At 34.8% G+C, this 23,855-nt stretch overlaps 1 protein-coding gene across 2 annotated transcripts; it reads left to right on the top strand.

Moving 5' to 3' along the window:
* The first annotated feature begins 6,500 nt into the window (after window positions 1–6,500).
* Window positions 6,501–22,917, top strand: LOC147406444 (translation initiation factor). Of its 2 annotated transcripts, XM_086434486.1 has the most exons (10): window positions 6,501–6,561; window positions 7,656–7,768; window positions 11,421–11,526; window positions 15,491–15,792; window positions 15,973–16,078; window positions 16,647–16,988; window positions 17,076–17,158; window positions 17,253–17,377; window positions 21,778–22,032; window positions 22,644–22,917. In XM_086434486.1, the coding sequence occupies exons 2-10, from the start codon at window positions 7,659–7,661 to the stop codon at window positions 22,664–22,666; spliced, it is 1,452 nt and encodes a 483-aa protein (XP_086290612.1). In that variant the 5' UTR covers window positions 6,501–6,561; window positions 7,656–7,658; the 3' UTR covers window positions 22,667–22,917. The 2 variants fall into 2 exon arrangements, with proteins under 2 accessions (XP_086290612.1, XP_086290610.1); XM_086434484.1 differs by lacking the exon at window positions 6,501–6,561 and having other exon boundaries at window positions 7,568–7,768.
* Window positions 22,918–23,855: the final 938 nt, after the last annotated feature.

Genomic DNA, 23,855 nt, shown 5'->3' with positions numbered 1-23,855 from the left:
AAAATCAATCCGATCAATGGTTTATATCCTTCTATCCATTGAATGTGGGGAATTCTTCGACCTAATTAGCATCACAAGCATCACATGGGAATTCTTTAGCTTATCAAAAAATATTGTGAGTGAAATTCTTCTAGTCCATAGGGTTGAGTGATTGAACCACAAAAAATTTTGAACATGCAATAAGGTGAATCAGGAGGCCACCCAATTTTGAACACGATCAGAGGAAGCAAACCCCTATCACTAGTTTTACCTTCAAATTGAAACTTTTTTTTTTCACAAAAGAAAAGAAGAAAAAAAAAAAAAAACTAAATTTTATTAGAGCAAGACTCATGTTATGGTTAGTAGCAATAATATACTTGACATTTATGTATTTTTTTTTATGTATTTTAAGGATGGTTTGCTTGAATTGATAAAAAAAAGGGATGTTTTAATTGAGTTCTTTAGATTATCATACAACTCAAATCTCCATAAAATTACAAAAATATCCTAAAGAAATGTTATTTGAAAAAAACTGAAGGTCCAAAATTTGAACTGACCCAAAGGATCTGTTTTAATTGTTTTACTTTGACAGTTGGATTTCCTGCTTTAATTGTCGGGGTTTGTGTGGTTTTATAAGAGTCATTTTGCATGAATCACCAAAAATTAAATATTTACTTTAGTGTATATTTTGTATTACTTTCTTAATATAATGTGTGAAGGCCTTTTTGGGCTTCCACCCCTCAAGATGTGAGAAATTCCTGATCAAGCTGATTATTATGTGATTTTTAAACTTTGCTCCCAAGCTCTCTGATCTCTTGACCTTCCCCCTTAGTTATTGTTGATTAGCCAGACTCTTAGGTCCTTGAAGGCTGAAGAAAAAAAGATAAGGCCCCGGTGTGGTGTCTACCAAAAATCTTCTGAACATCAAGTCAATAACAGATATTGAAAACGAAGTGAATGATGATGGTTAGAAATGAAGAAGACGATGAAGACAGAGTTGCATAGTGTATTTCTACCTTTTAAGTGTGAAGAATGGATATTTTTCTGAACCATATCTCAATTTTTGAGATGGGATTTTATAGCTTTGAGTTTGGGACAGGTGTCACCACACCCTTAGTCCATGTGTATTACTGAATAGGGTGTGAGCTGGTTGTGGTTGTTGACTCTGCTTTTGAGTTTCACATTCATGTCTCATTAATGCTAATATTTGAGTTTGATTCAAAGGGTCTCAACGCATTAATTGTCGAGTTGATTTGATTTTATTGTTTGTAAGTTGGTAAGTCAGAGAATGTCATTGTCAACGTTGTTCTGATAAACACCCGTGGATATCGTATTAAATGCAAAGATTTTAATTTTTTTTTATCTAGCTTTGATTGTCTTAAATTCTTGGTCTTAGTATATTTGAGATTTCTCATTTTAAAAAGAAAACTCCGGTTAGGATTTTATAGGTCGGTGCCTTAATACCGTTGTACTATATTTTTCGAATTCTATGTGAGCAATAATACCATTAGGTTGGTCCCATTAATTTGTAAGGGATACATGTCACTGTGTTAGGTCGTGGCTGGAATGAGCTCTACATGATAATCTTTGAGAAAATTTTATTCGCAAATGAGATTAAGCATACGGTCGAGAAGGAAACACGTTCCCAAGAGATTCCTAGTAAAATAGATCCCTAGGAAATCTTTTTTTTCCTTCTCTTCTTTCTTTTCCTTTTGAACTCCGTTATTGCTTGTAGTTTGATTTTAGATAAGCACATCTTTTAACATGCAAAAGATGAAATAATTATTTCAATTATCTTAACGTGCATTTTTCAAAATTTATTTAGGATTTTTATTTTATTTTATGGGTAAGATGGGCTTGAGATCACGACCTCAAAGTTGTTATGCAATGTGTCAAACCTATTGAGCTATGAGTCTAAGCCCCTATTTAGGATTTGTTCAATGGCATGAAAATTTATTTTCTATAGAGGGGAAGGAGAGAGAGAGAGAGAGGTTGTTGACGATGATGATGGTGGCGGTCGAATGTCCTGATGGTGAGGAAGAAGAAGAGGTTTAGGGATTTGATTTGGGGGTCTATAAAAAAATCAATCAAACACATGGAAAATCAGATTTTCAATGAAATTTCGAGTGTAATCAAATACGCTATTAGAGAATTTCTATCAACACTAATTTTTAATTATAACACATCAATTAATGATATTATATATTATCTTTAATAAGATTAAAGAGATACCAAAATCACCTTTTAGGATTTATTAAACAAAGTTCTAATAAAATTATGGGAAGAAACCATGAAGAGAGAAATCGAGGATGCAAGAGAAAGGACTGAGGTAGGAGACAGAAAAAGAGAGAGATAATGATTTTGATTTCTAAAATTCTATACAAAATCAGAGATTTTAAAAAATAATTTATTTTTTGAAAAAAAAAAAAAAAAAAAAAGGACCACAAAGATAATTCTTTAAAAACCCATGTATTTCTTTCCCTCTTGCACTTCATTTATATGATTGAATTCCAAACGAAATGAAATAAATAAATAAATTGAAAACTTAAATCAATTTAACACTACACCTTTCTATGCAGTTGTACTCATTTTTCTTCTTTAGAAATTCAAATCTTTTTCTTCTTTATTCTTTGAGATTGGTGCAAAATAGAGAAAGAGGTAATTGGTAGGAATATAAAAAAAATTAAAATAAACATATATATATATATATAAGGTTGGGATGCGACTAATATGATTTTACAAAATTGATTGAAACAAAGCTGACTCGCTCAAGTCATCACTGTTGTGAATCCAAGCATACCTATTCAATACGATTAGGAAGAAAATAACCAAGAAAAATAATAAACAAATCAAAGAATACTAAGATTTACATGGTTTGACAACAATACCTACATCCGCAAATAGATCTAATCTTCTTCTCTAAGAAATCGAAGAGAAAAGTACAAGAAAACAAACACTCAAATTTTAATCATAAATCCAAGCTTTGAAATCCTTGTACACCCCCTCTTCCTGTCCCTCTCAAAATCTAAAAGAAGAAGAAAAAACCCCTAATCACTATTAAAAACCTCTCAATATTGCTATTTATAGGTTCTAAAAGTGGAACATTTCCTAACCATTAGACTAAAAGCCCATCTAACAGTTGGGATATAAACCACACAAATAACAATCATAGTATCATTCGTGAACAAGCAGAATTTTCAACGTGAATCATCCTTTACATTGACTAGTCCGAGATCCAATATAACAATATTTTGCAAATGTCGACCGAGTTAATAAAAATTGGTTGAATTGATTAGGATTTTTGAAAATAAAATTACAAACATGAATTATTATAAAGTGCATTTAATGTTTCTCCAAAACCTCTTAGACTAAAGGATTATTTTCTCTGAATACTTAACAGACCCTCAAAAGATTGTAAAAGGTGTATTAAATGCACGTTAACACGTACGGTCTATTATAATATTATTTAGTGTAATGATTTTCTAATTCAACTATGACAGAATTGTGCCGTTGTGTATCCTGAGGGAAAAAATCACGGTTCTTGTACATGTCACGTCAATGAGTTTTTGAATTATTTTGTTAGATTGAGTTAAAAAATCAACACTCTAATATTTAATGACTTTATATCAAGAATATCTTATAATGTTGGTAAGGGGGACAAAATCGGATTTTGAGAAGATAGATATGTTGGAACGTTTTTAAAATTAATAAGTTTTAATTAATATTTTATTTTAAACATGCAATTTCTAAATTAACGACATTGTTGTCTTTAGAAAATTGTTCTGGTCTGACTAATAACGTTGTTTGTAATGAATTAATTAATTGTTTAACTTATTAACTAAGGTTAGAAATGGAGAACCGCCATACAATCTAATGGTCTCCAATTCAAAATGTAGGTTGTTATTTTCTCATAATGCAAGAGTAATGACCTATACATTCCCCTACTTTATGATAGGTATAAGTATGGGGAATAAATAAATCCTATAAATAGGTAGCCATCCCCTTCCCATAGGCAATGCAGTGAATTCCCATCTATTTGGCTACCTAATAGGGATTGGGGTAGAGTTATCTATACGATTTTTCTCTTGGTGATTGTTGTAGATTGGTGTTGGAGGCATCAAGAAGATCACCTCATTGATTGTCGTATTATTATTCACGATTCAAAGGTATGTAAATTTAGTTTCTTGAATCACATTAATTTAATTGTTAGTTTGATTGGAGCATGATGCCTAGATCTAAGTAAACTCGATTGGAAAATCCATCAAGATGTTGTGGTGATGCTCCCCTCTATAATCAATTTCCAATTCTTTTTGCCTTACCAAGAAAGAAAAATCAAACGATTTTCTTATTCATGATTCAAAATGATAATATTTGGTTGTGGAATCTCGATTTCAGGACACATTTTAATGATCAGAAATTTCAAGAGCTTGATGGCCTTACAACTATTCTTCTTCCTAACTCGGCACGTCACTTGAAAGACGACCAAAGGACTTGGAACAATAGTCGTAATCGTGCATTCTCAGTAAAATCTTTCTTTTCCTCCCTTTTGTCGTCTACTAATGCAGAGTTTCCTTACACAATCATTTGTGGTCCTAAAGTTTCCTTTCTTGCATGGCTTATAGTTTGGGGTGAAATTCTTACGTTGTACTTACTGATCAAATGGGGTTCGGTAATGCCAAACTTTTGCTTCTTATATCATGATAACAATGAATCTATTAATCACATTTTGATTTATTGTTCTTTTGCTTGAAAGATCTGGTCTTTTTTTGTGTGGACTCTTACTCTCTTTGCAATGTATTTGGGGGGAGGATACCAGACCATATCTATTTTTGCGTCATGACAATCACACTTGAATTACGAGGACCTACACATATTAGAATAGTATACCGGGGTCCCCGGCCAGAACCACACGTGCAAGTTTCCCTGCATGGAGGGGGAGGATACCGGACCATATCTATTTTTGCGTCATGACAATCACACTTGAATTACAGGGACCTACACATATTATAATAGTATGCCGGGGTCCCCGGCCAGAATCACACGTGCAAGTTTCCCTGCATGTGGCTCATCTGTGCTTTCCAAGGCACTGCTTGTGACTCAGCATGAGAGAAGGGGGTGGAATTGTACACTTTCCTGAGAAAGTCAGAGTGAGTAGGCAGCGCCTATCAAACAAAGCTTTCTTGAAGAGGCTGGGCTGGTTCCTTTTCAGCACCCACTCTTTATTTAGATGCTGGGGCAAAGCAAGCCCTAGGAAAGTATAGGTTGGCTCGGCTCCCAACTCTATCTCAATCGACATTCTGCAAACAACTCGGCTCAAAGCCTGGTGATTGGTTAAATGGCATGTGCCACAGGCTATGGATGAGATCTTGTGAATTCCGTTCTTTTTTTAAAAAAAATCCCCTTATGTAGGGGGGGGGGGTTCTAGGAGGAAAGAAATATAAGAATTTTCAAAGAAAAAGAATTCCTCCATCAAGATTTGACTATAAACATTCGCAAATTGTTATATCTTTAGTGTAAATTGTATGATGGTTAATTTGTCCTCCCTTTGATAAAAGTTGCTTATACATGAAAAAAAAATGATCTTGACTTTCTCAAGTACCCGCCTAACATTCTGCACAAGTACGCTATGTGCATGCTTATAGTGTTGAAATGTACTAATAAAACCATCACTCTCTCATCTTTTCCCCTTTTTCAAAGGTTGAGTGTTGGTGTTGCAGATTTCACCTAAGAGAGAGAGAGAGATGGAGGAGGCGCAAGATATCAAGAGTGTGAAGAAGGAAAAATCATATCTGCTTTTGTGTCATGACAATCTCACTCGAATTACGGGGACTTACACATATTAGTACAGCATACTAGAGTCTTCGGCCAAAACCACACGTGCAAATTTCCCTATATGTGGCTCGTCCGTGCTTTTTGAGACACTGCCTATGACTCAATATAGGAGAAGGGGGCGGAACAGAACTGCACCCTTTATTGAGAAAGCCTAAGTGAGTAGGCAACACGTACCAAGCAAAGCTTTCTTGAAGAGGCTAGGCTGATTCCCTTTTGACGCCTGCCCCTTATTTAGATGTTGGGGCAAGGCAAAGCCCTAGAAAGTATAGGTTGGCTCAGCTCCCAACTCTATCTCGGTCGACATTCTGCAAACAACTCGGCTCAAAGCCCGGTAATTGGTTAAATGGCATGTGCCACAGGCTATGGATGAGATCTTGTGAATTCCATTCTTTTTTATAAAAAAAATCCCCTTATGTAGGGGGGGGGGGGGGTTTAGGAGGAAAGAAATATAAGAATTTTCAAAGAAAAAGAATTCCTCCATCAGGATTTGACTATAAACATTCGCAAATTGTTATATCTTTAGTGTAAATTGTATGATGGTTAATTTGTCCTCCCTTTGATAAAAGTTACTTATACATGAAAAAAAATGATCTTGACTTTCTCAAGTACCCGCCTAACATTCTGCACAAGTACGCTATGTGCATGCTTATAGTGTTGAAATGTACTAATAAAACCATCACTCTCTCATCTTTTCCCCTTTTTCAAAGGTTGAGTGTTGGTGTCGCAGACTTCACCTAAGAGAGAGAGAGATGGAGGAGGCGCAAGATATCAAGAGTGTGAAGAAGGAAAAACCATATCTGCTTTTGTGTCATGACAATCTCACTCGAATTACGGGGACTTACACATATTAGTACAACATACTAGGGTCCTCGGCCAAAACCACACGTGCAAATTTCCCTATATGTGGCTTGTCTGTGCTTTTTGAGACACTGCCTATGACTCAACATAGGAGAAGGGGGCGGAACGGAACTGCACCTTTTATTGAGAAAGCCCAAGTGAGTAGGCAACACCTACCAAGCAAAGCTTTCTTGAAGAGGCTAGGATGATTCCCTTTTGATGCCTACCCTTTATTTAGATGTTGGGACGAGGCAAAGCCCTAGAAAGTATAGGTTGGCTCTGCTCCCAGCTCTATCTCGATCGGCAACCTACAAACAACTCGACTCAAAGCCAGATGGTTGGTTAAATGGTATGTGCCACAGGTTATGAACGAGATCTCGCAAATTCCGTTCTTTTTAAAAATCCCCTTTCGGGGGGTTCTACGAGGAAAGAAATATAATAAGTTTCAAAGAAAAGGTATTCCTCCATCAAGATTTGACTATAAACATTGTCGAATTGTTATAGCTTTGGTATAAATTGTATGATGGTTACTTCGTCCTACCTTTGATAAAATTTGCTTATACTTGAAGAAAAAAAGAGTCATGCTAGGGTGACAATGTATTTACTGTGATTCTCACAATTCTGACGTGGAGATGCATATATAATCGTAGATGATTTTTACTCATATCACGAGGAAAAACATTTATGGTTATGTGCATATCCCATGTCAGACTCATGAGAATCGTAGTAAATACTTTTTGTCATTTCAATATTTTTGGGAAAAAAATTGATCTTGACTCTCTCGAGTTGACTCGAGAGTCGTCGAGTTGACCCTCCTAACATTCTGCACGTGTGCTGTGCGCATGCTTATAGTGTTGAAACTTGAAACTTGAAATGTACTAAATTGTTAAAATGTACTAATAATAAAACCATCACTCCCTCGTCTTTTCCCCTTCTTCAAAGGCTGAGTGCTGGTGTTGCAGACTTCACCTGAGAGAGAGAGAGAGAGAGAGAGAGAGAGAGAGAGAGAGATGGAGGAGGCGCAAGTTAGTAAGAGCGTGAAGAAGGAAGAACCAAATATCGAAGAGAAGATAACGTGCGCTATGCGTGCACGCGTAGGGCATTTCAAGAAACAGGCTGAGTGAGAAAAACTTGAATCTCTACTCGTCTTTCTTATCCTCTGTTTGATTCTTCTTTCCCATTTATTTTTTTACATATTAGGGTCTCCATTTTTTTTTTTTTTAATTTTATTTTGGATGTGTAACCTTAAATTAGTTCCTATTTTCGAAATTAATTCTAGAATTGTTTGTTGTTTCTATGAGAAATATTCGATTTTTATTGGAATAGTTTGTGTTTCTTCAATAGTTTTCGACGAACGCTTGGATAACGAGGCCAAACACATTGGAACTAAAGCTGATTGATGATTTCGACCGAGTTAAACGTTACTATGAGATATGCCATTGATTACGACCGTTTTAGAACTTTTGATCCTCTTGAAGAATCTAGATTTTTCTACTATTGGGCATTTGATCAATTTGTATTAAAAAAAAAAAAAACGATTTTGAATAGTTGATCATGGAATGATATAATAGTAGTTTAGGTTTCTTCCTTAATTTTCGTGCAATTTCTTTAACACTTTGTTTGGGTTGAGAGAAGTGGAGAGAAGAGAGACCCATTAAGAGAAGAGAAGAGAAAGTTTCTCTCCACCATGTTTGGATTGACTGGAGAGAAATTGGGACAACTTTGGAATTTAAAAATGTCTTAAAAGATATCTAGGGGCAGAGTTAGAATTATAAAATATTTTAAAAATGTTTCTCTCCAAATCTCTCTCCACTTTTGGAGAGAGAGAAAACTCACCGTTTTTTCTCATCCCTTCTCCCCCTCTTAACAATTCAAACAAGAGAAAATGAGAAAAACTCATTTAGAGGCATCTTTTTTGAAGATTTGATTGGTCGTTGGCCTTGAATTGCGTGGTTTGTGTGCTTTTTTGTTTACTTTGTATCCTAGGTTAATCTATCCAACCTCGTTTTTAATGAAATTTTACTCATAATTTTTTTTTATATAATACTAGTTGGGGGTAGGCAATAGGAGGTTTTAGAAGTATGAGTGAGAGCAACACCTTGGGTGGAAGCTTTGATTTTAGGATTGTTTTCTACTATCGAGAAATATTATAGTTAGATTATGGTTCTTTAGAAAACCAATCTTCTAGGAGAATGGAATGTCAATGTTTGTTTGCACCCGGAGGAAAATGTTAGACTTCCCTAGTTTCCTTGTTTGATTGTGGTTGCGGTAGGAAAATTAGATGAAGCTTAGGTCAGATTAAAATAAGAGAGGTAGTCAAATTAGCTTGTTGTGACATGGTTCGACCAACATGGCTTTGGATATAATTGAATGGAGAAATAAGATTTGTTCAATCTACCCCAAATATTGGATATGACCTTGATGATGATGAAATGGTTGAATCTCCTCGAGAAGTAAGATTATTTACGGTCTATTGGTTCGCAGAGTTGTAATTTGAGAAATTTGACTCTCTGAAGTTCTACCCCTGAGTGTTTATGACAACTCTAGTGTTGACCGGCTTTGACAATTATTCTCTAGAGTCTCAATGAACTTCAATTCTCACATTTAGATGGAAAACTCTCACTAGAATGATTTGTTCTTATACAACAAACACGTATTAGTTATGCTAATTTTTTAATTAATTTTTTCAATTGAAAACGACTTTGGTACTTTGTAGGTCCCAATAACATCAATCACAATGTGCAAATCCTATGTAACCTCTAATCAAAGTGTCATCCAAAAAAGTTGGGTGTTAGTTGAATTGTTTTTGTCCCTCATTTCAATCCTATATAAAACCATGTCTTTTATTAATTTAGGCGTGTTCATATAAAGTATCACCACCTCAATTTCCATATGATTGAATGCAAACAGAATTTTAGATTAACCTTTTAAGAGACTTACTCCTACAAGGAATCCTTGATAAGAAGTAATTCTAAAACACACTTCTATTCTATCACATTAGGGAGCCAATTTCATCTTAAAATACAGTAACAAGATATTTTCAATTCTATTGCTCCTTATTTCGGAGAATATTAAACACACAAAAAAAATGCCTAATGCAAACATAGACTATCTGTCATGAGCATTTTAAAAGTTGCTGGATGAACCTGTAATGGATATGTGTTTTGATTGATAAGAAATAATATGTTGATCAAGTGTCCGATAAATTGGAGCCGTCTCATTTGTTTTTTATTTAGTTGTTTTTGGGTCTTTTGGGCCCGCATAGGTTGTAATTTAGGGTTTCTAACCCAGTCAATATAAATAGAATGTGATTGGAAGCTGAACCAACTAAGTGCATCTTCTCCTCCTCAATCCTCTTCTTATTTTCTTTAAATTCTTCTCTATGTGTTACAACCTAAGAAGTTAATACATGCTCCAAGGCATAACTCTCAAAAAACCTTTAAAAACAGTATTCGAATCAAGTGGGTACTTTAAAATGGAAATTTGATCAATGAAGGAGGAGTTTAATGTCCCATAACATTTTCCTCCTGAGTTCTAGGCTAGGGTTCTTTAGGCTAGTTTTTCGTAGTGTCAAGTGTGTTGGTCCATTTGAAGGGAGCTGAATGCTAGAGATTTAAAGGGAAGAAAGAAGGTCTGGACCATATTATTATGGACATTAAAGGGATGTTTTTATGTGGTGCAAGCACAACAGGAATTCAAGGGGTTTTTCTTCAAAGAATAAATTTTTGGTGATCCTACTTTTATTTCCCTTTCCTTTAGGCATGATTTGGTTGCCTCTTGGAGGGTCTCCTCAACCCTCTATTTTGGATTCCCTTTTTTTTTTTTTTTTAATGAATTGCTTTGCTTATAAAACAAAACTATATATGATTAATCAGTAAGGAAACATTAATGGTTTTTAAAAATAATCTAGTGATTTATCAAAAAAATAAAATAAATCCTAGTAACATTACAATATTACATTCTTATATGCATCCGTTAAAGTCATTTTTCAGAGCACCCATTTTCCTTGCATGGATGGAAGATATGGTCCCTCCATAGAGCAGGCATGTGGGGACTTTGTTTCAAAGGATGTTGGCAAATGTAGTGACGAGTGGAAAAGAGACTACGCAGTTGAGTGTATCCTAGAAAACTGTGCCCAATCTTGTAAAAATTAATGCTTTTTCACACAAGTGGTCACATTGAGATGGAGCATCATTGTTTAGAACAATGTTACTTATCAAAAAATATTTTTTAGAAGAATGTTTTGTGCAAAGAGGTTGAGGATAAAATGGTTTTGCTCGGATGTCCATTTAGTTTAATGGGAAAAGTGTTGGCATTTAGAGAGTTGTAGCATTATCACTAAAACACTACCTTACAGGAGGTTGGACTAGTGAAGAATGGTAGTCAAATATATGAGTTGTTTGTGTATTTGTTGTCATTATTTGTATGATCTTGTATTTTTTTTATCCATTTTCTCTGTCAATCAACTGGTATTACTTATTAGAATATACTTGTTGTGCTGCTTAAAGGGAAGAATGTGCTTTTGTTTCTTGTATAGAGCGTAGTTAATCTGGTTCTTATCTTGTAAGATTTTCCTTCTATAATTTATATATTTTTCTGCTCTTTTATAATGTATATGGGGTTTTTACCATGCTGGTAGTATAATTTATGCGGCTTTTCTTATAAGATCAATTCCATAATTTCCTTACACATTGATTAAGAGATTGGAAATTATTTGCTACTTCATTAGTTTCCATAGATCTTAAAGCTTTCCCCTTTCTTTCTTTTTGCAGCTCATTGACTCTTGAAGGGGTTCGAAGAGTATTAGAAAAGGAATTGGGGTTGGAAAAATTTGCATTGGATGTCCATAAGAGATTCATCAAGCAATGTTTGCAAGAGGTACCTCCTTGGATTTGAAAGAACTTGGTTATTTGAAATATGAATTATCTGTATTACTTTGTTCTATAGGAAGAATCATTCCACAATGTAGTTATTATAAGAGTTTAGTTTTATTTCTTTTTCCTCATTGGTTAGATGATTCTGGCCAGCTTTTTTTTCCAGCAGGTTTGGTTTTAATCCATTTTTGGAGTGTGCCTCTAACAATACTCGTTTTTAGTTCCGCAGTATCGTGCATTTTTTTTTTTTTTAACTACTGAAATTTGAAAGAGGGACAAATAATATTTCATCGGTTTTCTGTTTTGAAGAAGGATTTGTAACTTGGATCCAAAAGAGGTTTTGATTGAAAAGACAACTACGAGGGTTGATGTTAGCAATCATATAGATGGCCTGCCCTAAGTCAAAAAGACCTCTGAGAGTATAAAGTCAATTTTATGCGATTTGCCATAATTTTTCCATAATTTCATATCAAGGGTTCATCCAGAAATTCAGAGTTCGATAATCAGATAGTTTGGTCTGTGGGTTATTTTTATGCATCAAATCAATAAGCTTTGGTTTATTTAAAAAAAATAAAATCGATTCTGTAGAAATTATTCCTATGTGATTTGATGGAGATTTGAAAGGGTGACCAGGCTCGATAATCACTTGTCTCTTTCCTCTATTCTTTGTGTTGCAAAATTTTCCACGAATTTAGCGTTTGTTAGTAGTCTTACCAAAAATTTGAATTGTTAAGTAACTTGCTTTCCTATCCATTGTATTTTTCAAGACCTCCTGACGAGGAAAATGATTGGGGGTGATCGTGAAACAGATGGTCTCTACCTTCTGGGTATCACTGGTTCACCCTAAAAGTTGCAATCATGTATAGTCCTAGTTGGAATAAAATGAAGCCTAGTTAGGCTGTGGCACAGTCGTATAAGGAATTTGTCATTTCAGTCCTTAAAATTGCCATTTTAAAACTTGTTTAAGTTAGTTTGAAGTCCTTATCTGTAGTGTGAAGTTTGTTAATTGTTCAAACATTGTTGAACAAAATTTCCTTAGAGTGTGAATGAAAGTTATTTTGCATTACATTTTGATCATTCTGATGTGTAGGGACCTACCTCAATTGGGTCTATGGATGGCTATAATATTTTTATTTCTTAAGTGGATGATTTTTCTCATTGCACATAGTTGTCTCTCTCATGAAGACTTGTTATAAAGCTCTACATATTATTAAAAAAATTCACAGCATGGTGTTCACTTTGTTTGATTAAAAAAGCAAAATTTTTAGTTTTGCCAAAGCTTGTGAATATTTTAAAGGTGAATTGAAGAGTTGTCTCGAAGAACATGGGATGATACATTAAAATACTTGTCCAGATACCGAGTAGAATAGAGTGGCAAATCACCATAGTATCATTCTTGAAGTTAGTCGGTGCATATTGATAAGGATGCACATTTCAAAGAAATTTTGGGCTAATGCAGTGGTTATGGTCTACCTTATTAATCCAATCTATGCCATCCCGGGTGTTGTAGTTGAAGTTTCCACATCAGGTTATTTGTCTAGATTAGCTTCCTTTTGTTGTTCCTCATCTTTTTGGGTGTCATTCATAACTTAAGTCCAAAATGAACCAAGTTGGATCCCCCCAAAGCCATTTGGGGTGTTTTCTTGGAGTATCATTTCACATAAAAAAGGATACAAGTATTTTGACCGTGTCAGGAAAACTTTTTGTTACTATGGATGTCACCTGTTTTGAATCAATGCCTTATTTTTCCTGTAGCCCTACCAATGAGAAGGAGACACCATTCTCAGTGTGTCCTCTCCTTTTTTTTTTTTTTTTCCTATTCCTTCTAGACCATTCATTGCCCTTATGATTATTCTAGGGCAGACTACTACTACTACTAATGATGCAACCAATCTTCATAGGTGAAGGAACACAAGTCTACACATGACCCCAAAAAGGGGTGACCACAGTGACTCATCTACCTACCAATTCTGGTCCTTTGAAAATAAGTAAGATCTATATGTTCCTTCTTCTGAGAATAAGGCTCCTATTATTTCATGCTAAGAAAAACATCTTTTTACTTTGCATCGTGTATCTAATTTTCTCCCTAGCATCCATGCCTCCTTTCTATTATTCTATCTTGCCCTCCATGTCTTTCATTTCTGTTATCTACTTTCAAAGAGGTGCTCTCCAATCCAAGATGGCCTGAGGTTATGATGGAGGAAATGAGAGCATTAATGAAGAATAACACAAGTAAACTTACTCAAATGGTGAGTCTTCACAATAAAACACAAGGCAGATGGGTTGATTGAAAGGTCTAAAATCATCTTGATTGCTAAAGGAAATACCTAGACATGGGATTGACTACAAGGAGACATTTGCACCTACAACCAAGATGAGCTCCTTACCTGTCCTACCTTTGGTGGCCAATTTCTCTCGGTTCTTGTATTAACTAAATGTGAAAAATGATTTCTTCCATGGAGCCATAAAAGAGGAAGTGTATATGGTTCCTCTACTTGTTGCAGCTTTCAGACATTGAAGGGAAAGTTTAAAGATGTCAACTTATGGACTTAAGCAATCTCTCCGAGCTTGGTTTGAGAAGTTCATCAGGTAGTGTCGAGGATTGATTATTCTTAAAATCATGTTGATCATGACCTCTTTTTGAAGTGAAGGGGACAATTGAACAATTTCTTAGTTGTCTATGTTGTTGACATTATGATGACTGGAAATGGCTATCAGAGATTCAAAGATCAAAGGAATTTTTGTCAAATGAATTCAAGATTAGGATCTAGGAAATCTGAAGTACTTTCTTGTAATAGAGGTCATACGATCTGAGAAGGTGTCTTTATATTTCTTTTGTAAGTTGGCTCTCTTGGCTGTCGTCTCCTTTTGCTTTTAATCCGTAATTCTTTTTTTTTTACCTATATGAAAAAAAGAAGATATCTTTATAACTCAAAGGAAGTATATCTTAGGGTTATTGAGGGATACTAGTAAGCTAGGATCTCAACTAACAACCATAAGTTAAGTTAAAGTGAGGTAGAGTTATTACCAAACAAAGAGATGTATCATAGGCTAGTTTATGCAAGATCCATAGGTACATCACTTACAAGCGGTCAAAAGAATTGTGAGATATATGAAGGCATCTCTTGGAAGAGGTCTATTGTTTCCAGATCATGGCTGTCTACAAATGGAGTTTACGCTTTTGCATATTCGGCTGGTGATGTATATAACTTAAGGTCAATTACAGGCTTAGTCATCAAGTCAGGGTTCGGGAATTAGTTGACAAGGGAAAAATTCTGTAAAATTAGAAAAATATGGGAAAAAAATTGAGTGACAGTTAGGGATGTGTAATTATTCCTTATAGGTGGTGCTATCCTATTATATCAACAAATCTTATATTAAACTTCAATAATAGATGATCAGACCCCATCTCCACAACAAATAACCACATGTCCCAAAATATCAACGTTTATATTGTTCCAAATGTTAAAAAAGATCACAATCACAGGTCCAAGTTAGGATTAATCAGTCTTTAGTGATCTAGAGGGGTCTTTTTTGAGAACTTCTTGGTCCATTGGGATTGGGTTTGTAACCGCTCGGGAAGTTCTTAACTTGCTTTTATATGCAGCATCTTTAATCCAATGTTAGGTAGGGGTTTTATATACTAGGAATTATCTTTCTTCAAATTTAAAATGTGATATTCTGTTGCTTGTCTGATTAAGCATGCTTTGGATTTAGAAATTAACTTTTCTATTCAACAAAAGGGCACTTATTATTGTAGCCTATATGAGAATTCACAAGAAATAAAATTTGATTTATATTCTTCTGTTTATTGGGCTTTTATGTTTTTCGTTTTTCTGGAATGTTTCTATGGATCAAAAGCTGATTTGATGACCTTTAGTAATTGCATTTGAAAAATAAATTATATCTTATTTAGCATCCCCTTTTCATGGGCATTACAAGTAATTTTATGGTCTTTCTTGCACCAGTGCTTTGATGGTGCTGGCGATGAGAATATCTCCAAAACGTCGGAAGAAATCATTAATTCAACAAAAGAAGAAACTCCAGAGTTTCCTGAAGAGCTTCAGCTACAAAAAGAAGTGAAAGAGCCTGGTTCCGAAGATGAGGAGAAAATGCAAGGATCTCCTGTTTTGGGCCTTTTGGGGCGGGACAAAACAGTCCAAAATAAAACTGAGGAAGCTCAAGACATCAAAGTTGAAGAAGTTCCAAGTGAGGACACATTAAAGAAGGCTATTAAAAAGCGAGCTTCTTATTTCAGAGCTAATTCTGAGTATGTTATTTCAATTCTTGAATGGGTTTTCAATCTTGCTGTAGTTTTTGTTTTGCTCATTTTCTACCTTATCTATCTTACGATTCACTGATGTTCATCTTTCATGTCCCATATGCATTTGAATTGTTTTTGTTGTTTCCTTTTGGTTATTGAAACAAGTATCTATCACATTTGTTTCAGTACAGTTACTATGGTGAAAGCTCGTCGACTATTGGAGGAAGATCTTAAACTTGATAAAAATGCTCTTGATTCCTGTAAAAAGTTCATAAGTGAGCAATTAGATAAAGTAAGTTTATGTTATCTAAAAGAAAAATGCTTAAAACGGGTTGGGTTCGGACCAGATCCAAGTCTATCCATATCCGATTTTTTTTACCTGATTCCGACTAAGATCTTATTTGCTAAGACCATGTCCGAACCATTTTGCTTTCACTAAATCTGGATCCAACTTTACCGATTTACTTGATTTGGGTCGTTCAGGTCAGATAATTTCGGACCGTGCAACATTTTTGTGCTATATTTCTTTTCTTTTTGTTATACTATTCTATTTTACTATTATAATTCTTTTATTTTATAAAAATTCATGTTATATGAAAGTAGTAGAAACAAATATTTTGAAAAACATAAATATTATAATTTTCAAAGCAATATATCATTCGGACCTAGGCGGATATAGGGATGGACCCATATCCAACTCATATCCGACCCATTTTTTAATTTGGGTTGACTCCTAGGGTCCAAACCTGCTAAATTTCGGATCACTCAGATTTTGGATAAAATCCGACCCATTTTATACCCCAATTAAAGACGTTTGATAGGACCTGTATGAAGTTATCATTTCCTCTGCCATTTACCAGGTATTACAAAGTCCTGAAGTTTCTGAACCCACTAATGGGGTTAAGAACAAGCGTCTAAAGAAAAATTTTCCAGGCAAGATGATTCGAAAGGTTAGCAGAAAAGAAAGTTCAGAATCTATGGGAAGCGAAGATGAAAGATCAAAAAAGAAGATTACTCTGAAAGGAAAAATACAAAAATCTGATGGGCTCAAAAGCCGCAAAAGATCTGCAGAGGAGACCAAGACAACTAGCAACAAGAAGAAGGTTGTGGAACCGGTGTCGGATGAGGGTAGTGATGCAAAAGATAGTGGAAACCTATCTGAGGATGGTCACTCCCAGTCATCTGCCGAAGAGCCTGTCAAGGTCTCTAATTGATTATTTTCTTTTTCCAAAGAGCCTTACATTATTAAGTTAAAATTTATTTTATCTAATTCACTTTCTATAATGCAGAAAAAGAAAGAAGTTCCAACTCCGGTGGTATATGGAAAACGTGTGGAGCATCTGAAGTCAGTCATCAAATCATGCGGGATGAGGTATTTGGTTCTCCTTTTATTCACCAATGATACTGCAAACAATATAATTTATGTTAATGGTAAAGACTTTTACATCTTTTTCTCTTTATTACAGTGTTCCCCCCACAGTTTACAAGAGAGCCAAGCAGGCACCTGAGAGTAAACGTGAGGCCTACCTAATAAAGGAGTTGGAGGAGATCCTTGATAAGGAAGGGTTGTCTACGAATCCTTCTGAAAAAGGTGAGATGTAACCAAGATATAGATACGCATTTTGATGTTGAACATAGGAAGTGTCAGGCATGCCAACTCCCAAAAATTCGATTTTCCGACACATCCATACATCTTATGCTGGAAAATATATTTTTAAGCTAATTAGCTTAACTGTACAATATAAAAAAAATGTATTAACCACATGTTCAAGAGTTCTAAATTATTTTAATTTAGGTCATTGATGGGGGGATCAAAACGTATGATAGAAATAATTTATCTTGGTGAATCAAACAAGTTGTTAAGATCTTTTTTTTTTTTTTTTGACAACCAAATTGTTATCATGGTTTTAAGTCTCGTCTGAGATCAAGACGACTCGTTTGATACGTCTCGGTATTGTCCACCAACGAGACGGATAGACAAGTCAAACATATCGGACGAGATTTAAAACCACAGTTCAATTTTCTCATATTTGAACGAGATGACTCAAACGTATCGGAAAACTCATCTGAGACAACTCGGTATCACTCATGGACGAGACGAGACGTCAAAACAAGTTTTAAAACCATGGTTGTTATTGATCTATGATTTGACAATTTGTATCGGAAAACTTGACGGAGACAATTCGTCCGATACATCTCGGTTTCATCCACCAACGAGACAGATAGACAAGTCAAATGTATCGGACGAGATTTAAAATCATGGTTGTTATATATATAGTAGAATTCACCCATGCCTACGGCACGAGTATCCTCTCTCGGGTTAAGAGGGTAAAAGTGAAAAAAAAAAGTAGAGGGGTATTATTATAACAAAAATTGATATTAAAGGGGTAAAAGATGAAAAATAATAAAGTGGATTAAATAGGTAAAAGAGGAAATATAGTAAAATTAGGGGAGGTGAAGAATAAATGAAATAAAGTGAGTTCCAAGAAACTATAGCTTGATGGAAGGGGTATTATTAAAAAAAATTAAGATTAAAGGGGTAAAAGAGAAAATATTGTAAAGTTAGAGGAAGGGGCATCTTTTTTTGGGTTAAGGGGGTAAAAGTGGAAAACAATAGAGTTAGAGGGGTATTATTAAAAAATTGAGATTAAAAGGGTAAAAGATGAAAAATAATAAGTGGATTAAAAGGGTAGAAGAGAAAAATATAATAAAATTAGAGGAGGTGAAGAATAAAAGAAATAAAGTGAGTCCCATGACACTATAGCTTGATGGGAGGTTTTACCCACAAAACTGTAAATGATGGGAGGTTTCTCTCCTATAACACTATAGTTGATTGGACATTTGTATTATACACAATTGTCCAACTCAGTTGTGTTTTATTATATATATATATATATATATATATATATATATATATATGAACAGCGTTATTACGACCCCCTTTGCGACACACCTTTTTGTCTTATATGGGAAAAAATGTTTGGAATGGGCTGATTTTTTGTGAGGATGATCTCTATGGTGAGGGGATCATCCTGGCAAAAAATCAGCCCATTCCAAAACTTCTAGACCGTCCGATTTTTGTTGAAAAATTATAGACCGTCCAATTTTTGTAAATCAATTTTGATGGGGTTAGAAGTTTTGGAATGGGATGATTTTTTGCCAGGATGATCCCCTCACCATAGAGATCATCCTCACAAAAAATCAGCCCATTCCAAACACTTTTGCCCATATAAGACAAAAAGGTGTGTCGCAAAGGGGGTCGCAAAGGGGGTCGTAATAACGTGACCCTATATATATATATAGGGAAATGTTTAGCACCATACGATTTGCCTTACATGGGTTGAAGGTTTTGGAATGAGCTGATATTTGGTGAGGATGATCTCTATGGTGAGGAGATCATACTCACAAAAAATCAGCCCATACCGAACATCTACCCCGATGTTTACAAGTTGAATAATCACATAAGACAAAACCTTTAACCCCCATGTAAGACAAAACACATAGAGCAAAACATAGGGTACCGAACATGACCCATATATATATATATATATATATGGGTCCTGTTGGCAGCCAACCTTAGGGTCCAATGCCTTAGTACCATAGAGATCGTCTTCTCGAAAAATCAGCCCAATCTGAAACTTCTAACCTCATCAAAAGTGGTTTAGAATCGTGCACCATCGATTTTTTACCGTTAATTTGTAAACCACTTTTGATGGGGTTAGAAGTTTCAGATTGAGCTGATTTTTTGTGAGGATGATCTCCTCGCCATAGCGATCATCCTCACAAAAAATCAGGCCAATCTGAAACTTTTTAGTCATATAGGACAAATTTTGGTTCCTAACGTTGGTTGTCGAATGCTGCCCATATATATATGGATTGGGTTCAATAGCCAACGTGTTTTGTCCTATATGGGGTCATCCTCACAAAAAATCAGCCCATTCCAAAACTTCTAACCCTATAAAAAGTGGTTTACAAATTAATGGTCCATGATTCTTCAACTTGTAAACTAGGGTTAGAAGTTTCAGAATGAGGTGATTTTTTGTGAAGATGATCTCTACCCCAGTTTATAAGTTGAAGAATCATGGACCATCAAAAGTGGTTTACAAATTGATGGTCCATGATTCTTCAACTTGTAAATTGGGGTTAGAAGTTTTGGAATGGGCTGATTTTTGTGAGGATGAGCTCCTCACCATAGAGACCATCCTCACAAAAAATCAACCCATTATGAAACTTTTAGCCATAAAGGACAAAACTTTGGCGGCCAAACACTATATATATATATATATGTAGGTTGAAGGGGCAAATCAAATTGACCACACTAGCCCTGTGTCGTCATACCTAAGCACTAATGTCCAATAATCTTCCTTGAAAACTATCTCTAATAAGCTTCCTCTTGACAAAGTTATTAAATTTCAATTTTGGTTAGTCTAGAAATGGAAATATTTTGATTATTGTGGAAATTAATAGAATTTTTGGAAATAATAGAAATATTGAAGAAATGTTCATGGACCCTATAGGAAATGACAAAATAGGCATTAAAACACACCCATTAAGTCATCAATATACAATAAAGAACCATATAGAGTGTGAAATTGAAGAGCGACAACTTCTTGTTACATGGAAAGAAGAATAATAAGTTGCGTTAACTGCATACAATATTTATTTTTTTGGATAACCTGGTATCCAGTCCATAAACCATGGTCCTGTCCAAGGAATAGTCCCGGGGCATTCAGCTTAATGAAGATACTATTAAATTGCATTCATATGTCATTATATTTCTTATTTTTTGAATAAGTTGCTTATGAATCCAACTAATTTAAACATAGCTAAATATGTATGTGCTTATATAGACTACTTATATGCTAAAGAATACATTAAAATAAGATGAAATAGATAAGATAACTAACTAATCATAATTCATTCATGCCAACAGATGAATGCTATGAGTAATTTTTTATTAGTAAATACAATGTGTAATTTACAAATTCTTTCTAAAAGCAATTATATTTTTTTTCAAAAAAGAATATTTCGATCAAAGTCTACTATTGCTTGAAATATTGCATTTTTATACTTAAAATTTGATATTTCGATCGAAATATTTCGTGAAATGACTAGTGATTTCCACAGAAATATATACAAAAGGAAATTATCCATTAAATTTCGTCTCGGAACTTGTGGAAAACGGAAATATGTCGAAATTTAATACTATAGTCTTGATGTTACGGCAGTGGAATTTTGAACATGAGGTTGCACTTTTCGAGCTTTTTTTGTTGTTTTACCTCCAATTAATCTTTTTCCTTGCCCTTACTTTTGCTCTTTGTTCATCATATCATGATATATCTGTGCTGATGATGTCATCATGGGCCTTCCTTGTAAAGGGCTTATGTTTTCATTTGAAGCCAAATCCTTCAGGTTCTTAAATGGTTCCATGTTCCCCATTATCTTTAGAACCCTATTTATGCTAAGTATTCTATTTGATTCAAGTCTTTTTTACATGTCTGTATAATTGGACGGTTTAGTTGCATGCTGTGTCCAAGTATAGAAGCAATTCTCCATGTACCGGACAAATAATTCTAATGTCATTGGTAGCTGAGTCAGGAACCTCGGCTGATTTGTGTCGTGTTTGTGCTTTATTGTCGTCCAAGATTTTAAGTTCAAAAACATTCCCTAGTATTGAATAAGAAGAAAATAAAGTTTCGGGTATGTCCATCATCCTAAAATTTGCTCTCCAACTCTAGATTATAACCATGAGAGGTTTGATCTTACATTAATTTAGCCATGTTTGCAGTTCTGGATTTGCTACTCAATTTTAGAATTCTTGTAGATGTGTGGGCAGCTAAAGCCACATCATTGTTTCAAGCTAGCATATCGGGTTTAGAATTTAGTGCTTTATTAATTGTTTTGAGTTGTCGGTATTGTATATCTCTTTGGCGATATCACCATGCCTATATTTTCTTTGATGCTGAATTACACTGTACTTTTCATCGTCAGAAATCAAAGCAGTTAGAAAGAGAAAAGAAACGACGAAAGAACTTGAAGGAATTGACGTTAGCAACATTGTCTCAAGTTCTCGCAGAAGGTCCACATATGATTTCACATTTACTACAAAGCCCAAAGTTCCAGTTGAAAGTAAGAAAGATGACGAAAAAAAAGGTACTGATGATGATGAAGATGAGGATGAGGATGATGATGATGATGATGATGATGGCAGCAACAGCGAGGACACAAGTGAAGGGTTTAATGAGGGTAAGTGTATATGGAATATGTTTGAAAGATTTCCTTATTCTCCATGCCTCACAATTTATGCAAACGAGGCCTGATTTGGTAAGGTGGGCAATGCTCTTATTGGTTGATTATGTCGACATGCTTTAACATCCTTAGATTGCAGAATCCACAGAAACCAGAAATGGTATATTATAATAATTTTTTTCATTCCTTATTACTTTTACTGTGAACTAAAAATAATCTTCTTTGTCAACAATTATGTGGTTTTATGTGGATTCAAATAATTCCCAATAAATTGGGATGGTTTGGGATACATGTTAGATATGGTTCACTTGGTCCCAGATATTTATATTTAAAAAACATGATACTTCAGAAGTTTGGAAAGAAAATATTGTACAAAATATATTAAAAATACCAAGATTTTGGAGGCAGATCAAGAATGACACTTGGACCCATTTACAGGCATCAGGAGACATTGGTTTTCAGTAAGGAAAAAAAAAGAGGAAAAAGAAGATAAAACATTTCTTTTCTTTTTTAAGCCTTATTGTATGAATTGTTCCAATGTTCGATGATTTTAATGCATCAATTTGACATGTATTTTCATGCTCTATTTTTTGTCATTCCATTGGCAGACGTCGAAGAGGAGAGTGATTGAGCCTTGCCCCCGGCCATCTTGCTTGCCTCACCATTGATAACCAGAGTTTGTGCTGTTCCATCTCAACTTTGAGGATGTTTAATTATTCTTTTTTTGGCCATGGGAAGTGGTAGTATGTAGGCACAACTGCTGATAGTGAGCACTTCTATGCATGTAATATTTAGTTAATTATTAGCTGTGAAGTAATTTATCTGCACTTTACCTGAAAAACAGTTATATTTTGGTAATCTAACATTCAGTTCTGTTTCATATATTTGTTTTTCCCATGTAAAAGAGAATCCTTCCCTTGATCTCTCAGGATTTATGGGCCCCAAACAGTACCTGTGGCAGGAGGTGCTGATCGAACCATATCGTCCCATCAGGTCAGTCCTCAAAAGGATTGTTCACCCCTGCCACATGTTGTAGTGCTCATAAGGTGTATATATGATTATTGTTTGTTTGTTTGTTTGTGTGATGGTGGCTTTTGAACCCAGGTCTGGTATTATTGGGGGTTTAGATGGATCAGGAACTAAATAAAATTCCAGTTTAATTTGTATTGGTTCTGATTCCATGTGTGAGACCCTTGGCATCAGATCTGATTACAAGCCATATAGTTTGGATTGCAATCCATTAATAGTCTGTTACACTTGAAAGCCTCAAAATCATGAGAAGCATCGCATGAAAAGGCAAATGAACAATGCCTTCATAATTGCCATGTAACGAAGGAAAATTAGTGTGGAAATATTAAGTTTATTTCAAGATTAATGTCTTTATCAAGCTATCTAAGTCACTAAAATGTGTTGAGGCAATTTGAAGTCGAGTTGCATTTTGAAACATAGAATTTATACTACTTTTAAAGAGTTAAAAGATTCCAAAAAGGAAATGGCTACTACCCATAACCTTGATGAACGTTAAAACCGCATCAAATCACCATGACTGACTTGAAAAGTAGGTCAACAAATCGTCAAGAAAATTCAGAAAGCGCCCGTGCAGCTTCAAAATTTTGGTAGACTCCTCTTCCTTAAATGACAGGTGGCCTATAAGTTACATTTCGTGGTCCGATGAGGGTTCCTCCCAAATTAAAATTTTGAAGCGGCCTGGTGCCTTCAAAGCTGGACTAGGAAAATTCACAGGCAGTTGGCAAAGTGGTAAGTGGATAGCAATTACCCAAAGATACATTTCAGATGCAGAAAAATAAAAATATCCTCTC

Source organism: Akebia trifoliata, chromosome 3 (assembly GCF_017979445.1).
Source record: "Akebia trifoliata isolate Shusen 1 chromosome 3, ASM1797944v1, whole genome shotgun sequence".
In the NCBI taxonomy this organism is placed as follows: Eukaryota; Viridiplantae; Streptophyta; class Magnoliopsida; order Ranunculales; family Lardizabalaceae; genus Akebia; species Akebia trifoliata.
The sequence above is the reverse complement of the archived record's forward strand: the minus strand, read 5'-3'. Positions and strand labels throughout refer to the sequence as shown.

Excerpts from the sequence above, each read along its gene's own strand:
- LOC147406444 (XM_086434486.1), top strand. The coding sequence starts at position 7,659 with ATGGAGGAGGCGCAAGTTAGTAAGAGCGTGAAGAAGGAAGAACCAAAT. Across the intron at positions 17,378-21,777 it reads TACGAATCCTTCTGAAAAAG|AAATCAAAGCAGTTAGAAAG; the intron begins GTGAGATGTAAC and ends TTTCATCGTCAG. Across the intron at positions 22,033-22,643 it reads AAGTGAAGGGTTTAATGAGG|ACGTCGAAGAGGAGAGTGAT; the intron begins GTAAGTGTATAT and ends TTCCATTGGCAG.